The 15,758-nt window shown below is 37.7% G+C and overlaps 1 protein-coding gene across 2 annotated transcripts in view; it reads left to right on the forward strand.

Moving 5' to 3' along the window:
- Window positions 1-15,758, forward strand: part of pparab (peroxisome proliferator-activated receptor alpha b) — a 122,685-nt gene that overhangs the window by 101,175 nt on the left and 5,752 nt on the right. For both annotated transcript variants that reach the window (XM_061969429.2, XM_061969430.2), the window contains exon 5: window positions 11,442-11,641. In XM_061969429.2, coding sequence (XP_061825413.2) covers window positions 11,442-11,641 — 200 coding nt within the window. The remainder of the gene's footprint in view (window positions 1-11,441; window positions 11,642-15,758) is intronic.

Consider the following 15,758-nt stretch of genomic DNA (forward strand, 5'->3'; position numbering starts at 1 on the left):
AATCACTAATTTTTACTGTAAAATTATGTCGACTGCGCTACTAGTTTTTTTCCATTAAAAAAAAAAAAGATGCTGTTTTTCAATTTACGATAACATATTCTAAAAATTGCCATCATTTTTACTGTAAAATTCTGTTGACTACGCTAGCATTTCTTTTTGTGGGAAAAAAAAAAAACAGATACTGTTTTTCAATTTATGATAATATGTTCTAAAAATTGCCATCATTTTTAGTATAAAATTATGGGGACTAAGTTGCCAGTTTTTATCTGTAAAAAAATCACTGTAATTTTTACTGTAAAATGCAGTTGACTACGCTACCAGTTTTTTCGTTTAAAAAAAAACATTGATACTGTTTTTCATTTTACGATATGTTCTAAAAATTGCCATAATTTTTACTGTAAAATTCTGGGGACTAATCTGCAAAAAAAAAATCACTGTAATTTTTACTGTAAAATTATGTCGACTACGCTACTAGTTTTTTCCATAAAAAAAAGAAAGATGCTGTTTTTCAATTTACGATAACATATTCTAAAAATTGCCATCATTTTTACTGTAAAATTCTGTTGACTACGCTAGCACTTTTTTTCGTGAAAAAAAAAACAGATACTGTTTTTCAATTTATGATAATATGTTCTAAAAATTGCCATCATTTTTACTGTAAAATTCTGGGGACTAAGTTGCCAGTTTTTATCTGTAAAAAAAAATCACTAATTTTTACTGTAAAATGCAGTCGACTACGCTACCAGTTTTTTCGTTTAAAAAAAAACATTGATACTGTTTTTCATTTTACGATATGTTCTAAAAATTGCCATAATTTTTACTGTAAAATTCTGGGGACTAATCTGCAAAAAAAAAAAAATCACTGTAATTTTTACTGTAAAATTATGTCGACTACGCTACTAGTTTTTTCCATAAAAAAAAAAGATGCTGTTTTTCAATTTACGATAACGTATTCTAAAAATTGCCATCATTTTTACTGTAAAATTCTGTTGACTAGGCTAGCACTTTTTTTCGTGAAAAAAAAAACAGATACTGTTTTTCAATTTATGATAATATGTTCTAAAAATTGCCATCATTTTTACTGTAAAATTCTGGGGACTAAGTTGCCAGTTTTTATCTGTAAAAAAAATCACTGTAATTTTTACTGTAAAATGCAGTCGACTACGCTACCAGTTTTTTCGTTTAAAAAAAAACATTGATACTGTTTTTCATTTTACGACATATTCTAAAAATTGCCATCATTTTTACTGTAAAATTTTGTTGACTACGCTAGCACTTTTTTTCGTGAAAAGAAAAAGAGATACTGTTTTTCAATTTTTGATAATATGTTCTAAAAATTGCCATCATTTTACTGTAAAATTATGGGGACTAAGTTGCCAGTTTTTATCTATAAAAAAAATCACTGTAATTTTTAATGTAAAATGCAGTCGACTACGCTACCAGTTTTTTCGTTTAAAAAAAAACCATTGATACTGTTTTTCATTTTACGATATGTTCTAAAAATTGCCATAATTTTTACTGTAAAATTCTAGGGACTAATCTGCAAAAAAAAAATCACTGTAATTTTTACTGTAAAATTATGTCGACTACGCTACTAGTTTTTTCCATAAAAAAAAAAAAGATGCTGTTTTTCAATTTACGATAACATATTCTAAAAATTGCCATCATTTTTACTGTAAAATTCTGTTGACTACGCTAGCATTTTTTTTCGTGAAAAAAAAAACAGATACTGTTTTTCAATTAATGATAATATGTTCTAAAAATTGCCATCATTTTTACTGTAAAATTCTGGGGACTAAGTTGCCAGTTTTTATCTGTAAAAAAATCACTGTAATTTTTACTGTAAAATGCAGTCGACTACGCTACCAGTTTTTTCGTTTAAAAAAAAACATTGATACTGTTTTTCATTTTACGATATGTTCTAAAAATTGCCATCATTTTTACTGTAAAATTCTGGGGACTAATCTGCAAAAAAAAATCACTGTAATTTTTACTGTAAAATTATGTCGACTACGCTACTAGTTTTTTCCATAAAAAAAAAAGATGCTGTTTTTCAATTTACGAAAACATATTCTAAAAATTGCCATCATTTTTACTGTAAAATTCTGTTCACTACGCTAGCACTTTTTTTCGTGAAAAGAAAAACAGATACTGTTTTTCAATTTATGATAATATGTTCTAAAAATTGCCATCATTTTTACTGTAAAATTCTGGGGACTAAGTTGCCAGTTTTTATCTGTAAAAAAATCACTGTAATTTTTACTGTAAAATGCAGTTGACTACGCTACCAGTTTTTTTGTTTAAAAAAAACATTGATACTGTTTTTCATTTTACGATATGTTCTAAAAAATTGCCATATTTTTTACTGTAAAATTCTGGGGACTAATCTGCAAAAAAAATCACTGTAATTTTTACTGTAAAATTATGTCGACTACGCTACTAGTTTTTTCCATAAAAAAAAAAAGATGCTGTTTTTCAATTTACGATAACATATTCTAAAAATTGCCATCATTTTTAACTGTAAAATTCTGTTGACTACGCTAGCATTTTTTTTCGTGGAAAAAAAAAACAGATACTGTTTTTCAATTAATGATAATATGTTCTAAAAATTGCCATCATTTTTACTGTAAAATTATGGGGACTAAGTTGCCAGTTTTTATCTGTAAAATAATCACTGTAATTTTTAATGTAAAATGCAGTCGACTACGCTACCAGTTTTTTCGTTTAAAAAAAAACATTGATACTGTTTTTCATTTTACGATATGTTCTAAAAATTGCCATAATTTTTACTGTAAAATTCTGGGGACTAATCTGCAAACAAAATCACTGTAATTTTTACTGTAAAATTATGTCAACTACGCTACTAGTTTTTTCCATTAAAAAAAAAAAGATGCTGTTTTTCAATTTACGATAACATATTCTAAAAATTGCCATCATTTTTCTGTAAAATTCTGTTGACTACGCTAGCACTTTTTTTTGTGAAAAGAAAAACAGATACTGTTTTTCAATTTATGATAATATGTTCTAAAAATTGCCATCATTTTTACTGTAAAATTCTGGGGACTAATCTGCAAAAAAAAAAAATCACTGTAATTTTTACTGTAAAATTATGTAGACTACGCTACTAGTTTTTTCCATAAAAAAAAAAAGATGCTGTTTTTCAATTTACGATAACATATTCTAAAAATTGCCATAATTTTTACTGTAAAATTCTGTTGACTACGCTAGCACTTTTTTTCGTGAAAAGAAAAAGAGATACTGTTTTTCAATTTTTGATAATATGTTCTAAAAATTGCCATCATTTTACTGTAAAATTATGGGGACTAAGTTGCCAGTTTTTATCTGTAAAAAAATCACTGTAATTTTTAATGTAAAATGCAGTCGACTACGCTACCAGTTTTTTCGTTTAAAAAAAACCATTGATACTGTTTTTCATTTTACGATATGTTCTAAAAATTGCCATAATTTTTACTGTAAAATTCTGGGGACTAATCTGCAAAAAAAAAATCACTGTAATTTTTACTGTAAAATTATGTCAACTACGCTACTAGTTTTTTCCATAAAAAAAAAAAAGATGCTGTTTTTCAATTTACGATAACATATTCTAAAAATTGCCATCATTTTTACTGTAAAATTCTGTTGACTACGCTAGCACTTTTTTTCGTGAAAAGAAAAAGAGATACTGTTTTTCAATTTTTGATAATATGTTCTAAAAATTGCCATCATTTTACTGTAAAATTATGGGGACTAAGTTGCCAGTTTTTATCTGTAAAAAAATCACTGTAATTTTTACTGTAAAATGCAGTCGACTACGCTACCAGTTTTTTCGTTTAAAAAAAAACATTGATACTGTTTTTCATTTTACGATATGTTCTAAAAATTGCCATAATTTTTACTGTAAAATTCTGGGGACTAATCTGCAAAAAAAAAAATCACTGTAATTTTTACTGTAAAATTATGTCAACTACGCTACTAGTTTTTTCCATAAAAAAAAAAAAGATGCTGTTTTTCAATTTACATATTCTAAAAATTGCCATCATTTTTACTGTAAAATTCTGTTGACTACGCTAGCACTTTTTTTCGTGAAAAGAAAAAGAGATACTGTTTTTCTATTTTTGATAATATGTTCTAAAAATTGCCATCATTTTACTGTAAAATTGTGGGGACTAAGTTGCCAGTTTTTATCTATAAAAAAATCACTGTAATTTTTAATGTAAAATGCAGTCGACTACGCTACCAGTTTTTTCGTTTAAAAAAACCCATTGATACTGTTTTTAATTTTACGATATGTTCTAAAAATTGCCATAATTTTTACTGTAAAATTCTGGGGACTAATCTGCAAAAAAAAAAATCACTGTAATTTTTACTGTAAAATTATGTCGACTACGCTACTAGTTTTTTCCATAAAAAAAAAAAGATGCTGTTTTTCAATTTACGATAACATATTCTAAAAATTGTCATCATTTTTACTGTAAAATTCTGTTGACTGCGCTAGCATTTTTTTTTGTGAAAAAAAAAAACAGATACTGTTTTTCAATTTATGATAATATGTTCTAAAAATTGCCATCATTTTTACTGTAAAATTCTGAGGACTAATCTGCGAACAAAAAATCACTGTAATTTTTACTGTAAAATGATGTCGACTACGCTACTAGTTTTTTCCGTAAAAAAAAAAAAAAAAAAATATATATACTGTTTTTCAATTTATGATAATATGTTCTAAAAATTGCCATCATTTTTACTATAAAATTCTGGGGACTAAGTTGCCAGTTTTTATCTGTAAAAAAATCACTGTAAGTTTTACTGTAAAATGCAGTCGACTACGCTACCAGTTTTTTCGTTCAAAATAAACATTGATACTGTTTTTCATTTTACAATATGTTCTAAAAATTGCCATCATTTTTACTGTAAAATTCTGGGGACTAATCTGCAAACAAAAAATCACTGTAATTTTTACTGTAAAATTATGTCGACTACGCTAAAAAAAAACAGATACTGTTTTTCAATTTACGATATGTTGTAAAAATGCCATAATTAACATATCAGTTTCAAAAAACCATAAAAACAAACCTAATTGTTATTTATTTAACTTCAGTAAGTACACCTACACACAAGGGTTTTGATCAAATGTTGCCTAAAAAATATAATAATGCTCAATTTTTACCCAAGTGGTGTCACTGTCAGGAAATCGGGGGTTTGAACTTTTCTGTGTGGAGTTTGCATGTTCTCCTTGTGTTTGCATAGGTTTTCTCCAGGCACTCCCACTTCTCACCAAATCCCTAAAACGTGCATGCAGGTTAATTGGTGTTGTATGCAGAGGGGTGTTCCTACTACCGTATTTTCCGGACCATAGGGCGCACCGGATTATAAGGCGCAATGCCGATGAATGCTCTATTTTTGATATTTTTTCATATATAAGGCGCACCGGATTATAAGGCGCATTAAAGAAGTCATATTATTATTATTATATTTTCTAAATGTAAAAGACTTCCTTGTGGTCTACATAACATGTGATGTTGGTCAAAATGTTGCATGGATGATGTTTTACACATCATCTTCAAGTCGCTTTCTGACAGTCGCTTCAGGATGCACCGTTTTGTGGGCGGGTCTTATTTACGTGCCTCCACTTGGACAGCGTCTTCTCCCCGTCATCTTTGTTGTAGCGGTGTAGCGTGCAAGGACGAGAGTGGAAGAAGTGTCAAAAAGATGGAGCTAACTGTTTTAATGACATTCACACTTTACTTCAATCAATAACTGGAGCAGCATCTCCTCATCCGTGGCTCACTAGTGCAACAACAACACCCGAAATGTGTCCCGTGACCGGAACTCTCTAATAACTAAAGTTCCTTGGGTGAATAATGTAAAGTCACGATACCGGTATGTTTTAGTGCTTTCATGGCGAGTTCACTGACAGATATAAGTAAGAACTTTACACTACTTTATATTAGAAATGGCAACAGTGGAGGATGAATGTCACATAACAAGAAGATAGAGGAAAAGAAGAAGATTATCGACTACGGTGTCGGCACGGACTACAAAGGGGGACTTGCGCAATTTTTCAGGATTTATACAGATCCCAAATACACATCAGCAGGTACCAGAAGGTAAGTTGCATAATATTGCGAAACAAAACACCAGACATGTCTTACTTTATACACACACCAAATGTTCCATATTTTCAATGGAACATATAAAATGTTGGTGTTGTTTACTTGAGTCATATTGCAGTCTACATGTGTCTCTCATGTGTGACTGCCATCATATTGCAGTCTACATGTATCTCTCATGTGTGACTGCCATCTACTGGTCACACTTATCATTACACCATGTACCAAATAAAATAGTTTCGAGGTCGGTAAGCACAACCCGAATTATTTTGTACATTAGGCGCACCGGGTTACAAGGTGCACTGTCGAGTTTTGAGAAAATTAAAGGATTTTAAGTGCGCCTTAAAGTCCGAAAAATACGGTACTTGTTTTTGAATGGATATCTTTTTATTAGCAATCAAGACCATTTAGGGTCGAATTATTGGAATGAACTGAACATGTGTTAAAGTGTCAGTTTCAGCTATAAAATAAACTTAAATATTCAAGGAACTTTATTGTCATACCAGCACACCTGAGCTGGCACAAAACCAAATACCAAAGTCCCAGATTTAGCCTAATGAGGTCATCAATATACTGGGATGTTGAAAAGCTCCCCGGGACACACAGGAAGTGATTTGAGAGGGTCCCTGACAAATACAATGCGACTCCAATTAAGAAAAAATATATATATATCTTCTACTTTTTCTCAAATAGTATTGTTAAACTTTTTATTGTCATACCAGCACACGAGACCGCTGAGTTGCCACAAAACGTACCATGTTTTCCGGACGACAGAGTGCATCAGTGTGTAAGCCACAACTACTCAATTTTACAAGAAACAAAAATGTGTTTATATATATATATATATATACATATATATATATATATATATATATATATATATATATATATATATATATATATATATATATATATATATATATATATATATATATATATATATATATGTATGTGTGGGAAAAAAATCACAAGACTATTTCATCTCTACAGGCCTGTTTCATGAGGGGGGGTACCCTCAATCATCAGGAGATTTTAATGGGAGCATTCACATACCATGGTTTGTATAGGGCACAGAGTGGGTGGGTACAGGCTGGCGTAGGGGCGTGGTGATTGGCTCATGTGTTACCTAGGAGGTGTTTCCGTCTGTGGCGGCATGCTGTTACAATTTCGCTGCGCTTGTTGAGGGATGACAGGTCTGGACGGTAAATAATAAACAGTTTCTCTTTCAAGCATAGGTTGCATCTTTTATTACCACTATTGTAAGGTGTGCTGGATGCAAGAATTTGCCATGTTATTGAATATTCAACATTATTGTCTTTGAGGTCCCAAATGTGTTTGCTGAGTTCTGTGGTATTCCGCAGGTTTTGGTTCCTGAAAGAAGCCTTGTGATTGTTCCATCTGGTTTTGAATTCTCCCTCGGTTAATCCTACATATGTGTCGGATGTGTTAATGTCCTTGCGTATTACCTTAGATTGGTAGACAACTGATGTTTGTAAGCACCCCCCGTTGAGAGGGCAATCAGGTTTCTTTCGACAGTTACAGCCTTTGTTGGTTTTGGAGTCGCTCTGTCCGGGGGCCGACGACTCATTTGCAATTGTTTTGTTGTGGTTTGAGATGATTTGCCGTATATTGTTCATACAGCTGTAGCTCAATTTAATGTTGTTCTTGTTGAATACTTTTCTTAGGGTGTTGTCTTTGGGAAAGTGTTTGTCAATCAGATTGAGGAATTTGTGTCCAATGTTAGTTGAGACGTTTTTGCTGTATGGGGGGTTGTACCAGATGATGTCGTTTCGTTTTCTGTTCTTTTTTGGCTGGTTTCCTGGCGTGGGTTCATAGGTGAGGGTGAAATTGTATCCGCTTTCATCAAGGGCTTTTTGGTACGGGGGGGTTGCTTGGTCAAATTCAGCTTTGCTAGATGACAGCATCGATAGCCTTTTATTATTTCCGGTAGGTATTCTTTTCGTGGTGGTGGGTGGGTGGTTGCTGTCATGGTGCACGTATTGGAGTGTTGTGTTGGGTTTCGTGAATGGTTGGTAGCTGTTATTTCTCAGGTTGAAAGTGACGTCAAGGAAGTTGACGGTTTGCTTGTTGGCTTCAATCGTGATCCGTAGGCCGTTCTCTTTGAAAATTTGGCATATGCGCTTCTTGGTATTCTCGCTGCTCCTTGGCGAGGCGCGACACACTGCCAGTCCGTCATCACGGTAAATACCAAGGTTCAGATTGAGGCTAGCGAGCTGGGAGAGGAGGAAACTCCCAACGAGTTCACACGTTTCTGCTCCGTCAAAACTTCCCATAGTGACGTCAAATGTTGCATTGTTCTTTTTTTGCCATGGTGTACTGTTGTGGATGAGAATGGAGTTTTTTGCGTGGATGATGATGTTTCTTTCGTTGCCTGTGATTGAGTCGTAGTCTGAGGCGAAGTCTAGTGCTTGAGTTTTTTTTTTTTTTTTTTTTTTCCCACACATACATATATTGCGCTCTACTACGGTATCGAGCACTATTTTTTGGATAACCTTATTAAGACATATATGTATATATATATATATATATATATATGTATGTATGTATGTATGTATATTAATAATAATAATAATAATAATAATAATATAAGTTGCACCGCAGATATATACGTTGTGGAATGAGGTATTTACATAGAAATATTTTGTAAATGTTTATTTACATACCTTAATTGTTTCCTGTAACACGGCAGTAAAACGGCCAATCAAACAAAACAGAAGTTACTGTGGAAGCTAGCGCTAAACAGACTCGATGACTCCACGATGATGTTTTGGTGAATTTACTGAGGAATTTGTGAAAGTGAAACAAAACAAAAAGAATGCCGTTGTAAGTTAATAATACTAACACAGACACTTGTAAACGTGTTAGCATATTGGCTAATGTCAATGACGCTAGCTTGATTACATTATAATAGCGCGCACAAATATGCATGAAAACACTCCTACAGATACAGACATCACACATGGGATGGTTTAGTTAGTATGAATTGTTTTAGTTATATTGTAAAACTTGCTGGGAGCGATGAATGAAGAATCCACGCGAGTAGAAACGCTGTGGATGGTGAGAAGACAGAACAGAAGGGTAGTGTAGTCCAAAAGATGGCACAATAGCACAAATAATAACACACTAGTTCAGTGTCTGTGCTTGTTTTTTTTAAAGACTATTTGCAGTATCGCCATCAGCGAAGAAAAATCAATAAATTAGCTGCGTGTAGGAAAAAAGTAGCGGCTTATAGTCTGGAATTTGTGGTGTATACATAGGATAAGATTGGATAGGATAGGACTTTATTGTCATTGCACAAGTACAAGTAAACTATGTTTTCAGCACAAACCCGTTCAAGATGAGACAAACAAACAGTGTACAGGGTTACAGAACAGGAACGCTGATGGGTCGCCACAAGGCGCCCCGTAAAAGATAAGAAAAAGGTAAGACGCTGGGGAAGAAGATCCATCCATCCATCCATCCATCCATCTTCTTCCGCTTATCCGAGGTCGGGTCGCGGGGGCAGCAGCTTAAGCAGGGAAGCCCAGACTTCCCTCTCCCCAGCCACTTCGTCCAGCTCCTCCCGGGGGATCCCGAGGCGTTCCCAGGCCAGCCGGGAGACATAGTCTTCCCAACGTGTCCTGGGTCTTCCCCGTGGCCTCCTACCGGTCGGACGTGCCCGAAACACCTTCCTAGGGAGGCGTTCGGGTGGCATCCTGGCCAGATGCCCGAACCACCTCATCTGGCTCCTCTCCATGTGGAGGAGCAGCGACTTTACTTTGAGCTCCCCCCGAATGACAGAGCTTCTCACCCTATCTCTAAGGGAGAGCCCCGCCACTCGGCGGAGGAAACTCATTTCGGCCGCTTGTACCCTTGATCTTGTCCTTTCGGTCATGACCCAAAGCTCATGACCATAGGTGAGGATGGGAACGTAGATCGACCGGTAAATCGAGAGCTTTGCCTTCCGGCTCAGCTCCTTCTTCACCACAACGGATCGATACAGCGTCCGCATTACTGAAGACGCCGCACCGATCCGCCTGTCGATCTCACGATCCACTCTTCCCTCAATCGTGAACAAGACTCCGAGGTACTTGAACTCCTCCACTTGGGGCAAGATCTCCTCCCCAACCCGGAGATGGCACTCCACCCTTTTCCGGGAGAGAACCATGGACTCGGACTTGGAGGTGCTGATTCCCATCCCAGTCGCTTCACACTCGGCTGCGAACCGATCCAGTGAGAGCTGAAGATCTTGGCCGGAGGAAGCCATCAGGACCACATCATCTGCAAATAGCAGTGACCTAATCCTGCAGCCACCAAACCAGATCCCCTCAACGCCCTGACTGCGCCTAGAAATTCTGTCCATAAAGGTTATGAACAGAATCGGTGACAAAGGGCAGCCTTGGCGGAGTCCAACCCTCACTGGAAACGTGTCCGACTTACTGCCGGCAATGCGGACCAAGCTCTGACACTGATCATACAGGGAGCGAACTGCCACAATAAGACAGTCCGTTACCCCATACTCTCTGAGCACGCCCCACAGGACTTCCCGGGGTACACGGTCGAATGCCTTCTCCAAGTCCACAAAGCACATGTAGACTGGTTGGGCAAACTCCCATGCACCCTCAAGGACCCTGCCGAGAGTATAGAGCTGGTCCACAGTTCCACGACCAGGACGAAAACCACACTGTTCCTCCTGAATCCGAGGTTCGACTATCCGGCGTAGCCTCCTCTCCAGTACACCTGAATAGACCTTACCGGGAAGGCTGAGGAGTGTGATCCCACGATAGTTGGAACACACCCTCCGGTTCCCCTTCTTAAAGAGAGGAACCACCACCCCGGTCTGCCAATCCAGAGGTACCGCCCCCGATGTCCACGCGATGTTGCAGAAGAAGATGAGTAAAAAAATACAATCTACACTGGGCTCCTAAGGGGGCCTAGTCTGGAGTGGGAAAAACCCTCCATGCAATGCACACATAAACACGTTACATTTAATCACGACGACTCGCAACAGAGTGGCGGGGAGTTGGGACCCTGGAGGTCGACTGCTGCTATGAAGCGCTGCCAGCCGTCCATCACCCCGAGGGGAAACAAGCATGTGATATATTTTATTGTTGTTTACATGCATGTCTTCCTAATTCGCCGTTAATTCTTATTATTTATCATTCATTGTCATTCAAAAAATGACAAAACGTTTCCAGAAAGGGAGTGTAAATTCTACTCAGAAGCGAGCGTTATTATATTTGCAAAGCAGACTTGAATGGGTTCCATTGTGCGGGTGTACCTAATGAAATGTCCGACCAATGACTGGATGGCGCTGCTCTCTGCTCCTCGCAGCCATCCGCTTTGGCCGCATGCCGCAATCAGAGAAGCTGAAGCTGAAGGCGGAGATGGTGACGGGGGAGCGGCAGGTGGAGGACCCCCAGCTGGCCGACCAGAAGACGCTCGCTCGGCAGATTTACGAGGCCTACCTCAAGAACTTCAACATGAACAAAGCCAAGGCGCGCACCATCCTCACGGGGAAGACCAACACTCCGGTAGGTGGATTTTCTTCAAAATTGTGCGGCGCTTTCCTCACAGGTCACCTCCTGTTGACACTTTTAGTACGTTTCTTCCCCACTGGAGGGATTTTGGCGTCCGTCTTAGCACATGTTCAACTTTGCACTCAGGCTTGTGTCTCAATAGCTGGCAGATGACGTGTGCTGCACTTTCTCAATCATAAGTGCACAAAGAAGCTCTAGAAGAAGGAAAAAGGGAAGCCCACATGCTCCTCTTAGAGTGACTGGATGAATGTGTGAAGCTGACGTCTACACCAACACTGAAAATATCCGTTTATTTGAAAAATGCGCACTTTGTTTCAAAGTGAGTCCACAGGCACTTTGTGGGCAACGCATGCTGCATTCAGGGGTTCTTGGAATTTGGTAAATGCCCAACTTGACACTTACTAGGTTCTAACTGAAAGCATTTCTAACCACATGTAAACAAAAATCATGCCAAAAACAGTCTTGAGTCCTGGCAAGACTATTTTGATTTATTAGTTTTATGTCAAATCAAGAACCCTGTTGTGTCCTTGGGTGTTTGGACAGAGATACCTTTTTTTATTTATTTTAAATATGTTCCAGATTGAATACAAGCAGGCCCGGCCCTAACCAATCTGGCGCCCTAGGCAAGATTTTAGGTGGCGCCCCCCCTCCACATCGGCAGTGAAGTGTATATACTCACAAGAAACCAAATAGCTTTGTCTTTGACCTTTTTTTTTTTTTACTTACAACTATACCTAATATAGAAAGGGGTGGAAAAGTGACTATTACCTGCAGGGCAAACATTAGCTAAACAGAAGGCAATAACAATGTAAACAAAAAACACCTGCTTAAAATATCTAATACAAATGTCCCAGAGGAATGTAAGGTGGGAGTACTGTAATTACCTAACGTTACATTATTATTTTCCATAACAATTTAGCCCCCTCCACAATATTAACCCGACGTTAAAACAGAACTAGCTATTTATTGATTAGCAATTGCCGACTCATGTAACATTAGCTTAATGCTAAAAAGCCAGGTTACTATCACATTCTGTAACAGACAAATTATTTCATGTAGGCTAACGTTACCTACCTGCTAACTCTGTCTTTTCTCGTTTCTCCTCCTCTTCTTTTCTCTTTTTTCTTCCCTGGGCACCTGACAGTTTTGGCCGTTTTGACATCTTGTGTTGATTTTTTGATGTGGTGACGTCCAAAAAGAGTCATGATAGGGGAAGGGAGGGGGCGCACCGTGCGGGGGGGGGGGAATGTTGTAACAAATAGTATTTCTATTAAATAGGCTTTACTTTGCATTTTAATTAACGTGGGATTATTTTTTGTATTTAGAAATAATAGTACCACCTTTTTTTCTCTTTTTTTTTCTTTTTTCTCTCCAACATTTGTGGCACTTGCGTGGCGCCCCCTGATGGACGGCGCCCTTAGCATTTGCCTATACGGCCTATGCCACGGGCCGGCCCTGAATACAAGAGTGTTTTTTCCCTTAGAAAAATACCTGAAAAAGAAAAGTTGCTTTTGCATAATATTGAGAAACAAAACTGTCAGGTTCAAACACTGATGACATCTATTAAACAAGACAAGAAGCAAGGAATCAAACAGAGACATAATTAAATTTGGCTCAGTGAGGAGAAACGCGTACATCTGTACCGTTGTACAGTGTCACTACGCACCGCCGAAAGATTGTACGCCTCCTCTTATATTTGGACTTTCCCTGATTACATGGCAACAGCTGTTTCTAAAGGGACGGGGGTCGTAAACAGCCATCGCCTTTTAATTACAAAACAGTTCAAAGAAAAGGTCGGGTCAAAGAAAAGGTTGTAAAAGAGTTCAAAGAAGAGGTCGTAAAACAGTTCAAACAAGAGGTGCCTGGAACTTGGGCAGATCCTGCTTTCTCTCCGCTTTGTAGTTCTCGGGTCAAAACAAAATATTTCTGTGGATTACAATAGAAGAAAGAAACAGAACACCTTCATGTTGCTTCCCATCCTACACAGTGGAGTTTTACAAGCCTTCTGCTCGGTAGGTTCAAAGACAGCTTTTGTCTTCTTGCCGGGAACTCATGGCAACACAAAGTTTTGTGATAACTTAGATACAATTATTCTGACAAAAACACCAGATGTGTCTTACCTTATACACACAACAAATGTTGTATATTTTCAGTGAAATTTGGCTCAGTGAGGACAAAACGTGTACATCTGTACCCTTGTACAGTGTCACTACGCACCGCCGAAAGATTGTACGCCTCCTCTTTTATTTGGACTTTCCCTGATTACATGGCAACAGCTGTTTCTAAAGGGACGGGGGTCGTAAACAGCCATCGCCTTTGATTACAAAACAGTTCAAAGAAAAGGTCGGGTCAAAGAAAAGGTCGTAAAAGAGTTCAAAGAAAAGGTGCCTGGAACTTGGGCAGATCCTGCTTTCTCTCCGCTTTGTAGTTCTCGGGTCAAAACAAAATATTTCTGTGGATTACTATAGAAGAAAGAAACATAACACCTTCATGTTGCTTCCCATCCTACACAGTGGAGTTTTACAAGCCTTCTTCTTGGTAGGTTCAAAGACAGCTTTTGTCTTCTTGCCGGGAACTCATGGCAACACAAAGTTTTGTGATAACTTAGATACAATTATTCTGACAAAAACTCTGACAAAAAATACCAGATATGTCTTACCTTATGCACACACCAAATGTTCTATATTTTCAATGGAACATATAAAATGTTGGTGTTGTTTACTCCAGAACCCCCGCGACCCCGAACGGGACAAGCGGTAGAAAATGGATGGATGTATCGCTTATGTGTGACTGTCATCATATTGCAGTCTACATGTATCTCTCATGTGTGACTGCCATCTACTGGTCACACTTCTCATTACACCATGTACCAAATAAAATAGTGTCGAGTTACATTTACCGTATTTTCCGCACCATAAGGCGCCCTGGGTTATAAGCTGCGCCTTCAATGAACGGCATATTTCAAAACTTTGTCCACCTATAAGCCGCCCCGTGTTATAAGCCGCATCTAACTGCGCTAAAGGAATGTCAAAAAAACAGTCAGATAGGTCAGTCAAACTTTAATAATATATTAAAAACCAGCGTGATGTGGGCGCGCATGGAGTCGTATATCAACATGGACGGAGCTGCGTGAAAAAAGCCACCCGGCCTCTTCGCGTAAACTTACCTTAACCACTCGCTCATCTTTTCTTCATCCATCCATCCCTTCGAGTTAGCTTTTATGATGACGCCGGCTGGAAAGGTCTCTTTTGGCAAGGTCTTCCTTTTGAATATCACCATGGGTGGAAGTTTCTGGCCATTAGCATGGCAAGCTAGAACCACAGTGAAGGATGACTTCTCATTCCCTGTGGTGCGAATATTCACCGTACGTGCTCCCGTTGTATCCACAGTGCGGTTCACAGGAATATCAAAAGTCAGTGGAACCTCGTCCATGTTGATAATGTTCTCTGGCCGGATCTTTTTTTCAGCTATCTTGTTTTTACAATATGCACGGAAAGTAGCCAGCTTTTCTTGAAAGTCTTTAGGCAGTTGCTGTGAAATAGTAGTCCGTGTGCGGATGGAGAGATTGCGTCTTTTCATGAACCGGAAACCTGTCGCTTAGTAGGAGCCATTTTGTGGTCTTTACAGATGTAAACACACAAAGGAAATGAAACGTAATATCCGCGCGCTTCTTCTTCTTCTACGGGGGCGGGTGGTTGCTTACAGTAGAAGAAGAAGCGCTTCCTGTTCTATGGGGGCGGGTGCTTACCTTGGCGGTTGCTTGCGTAGAAGAAGAAGCACTTCCTCTTCTACGGGGAAAAAAGATGGCGGCTGTTTACCGTAGTTGCGAGACCGAAACTTTATGAAAATGAATCTTAATATTAATCCATATATAAAGCGCACCGGGTTATAAGCCGCACTGTCAGCTTTTAAGTAAATTTGTGGTTTTTAGGTGCGGCTAATAGTGCGGAAAATACGGTACATTTTTCTCTAAGATTATATTTCTCCTCTTTTGTTGAGAAGAATTGTTGTACATTCTTGGCTAGCAGGTTATAGTTTGCTTTGTACTTCATTTTAGCTGTTTGCAAATTCACTATGTGGTGGAATTTCAGTATATTTGATTCAATAAATA

The sequence above is a fragment of the Nerophis lumbriciformis genome, linkage group LG10, assembly GCF_033978685.3.
Source record: "Nerophis lumbriciformis linkage group LG10, RoL_Nlum_v2.1, whole genome shotgun sequence".
Lineage (NCBI taxonomy): Eukaryota > Metazoa > Chordata > Actinopteri > Syngnathiformes > Syngnathidae > Nerophis > Nerophis lumbriciformis.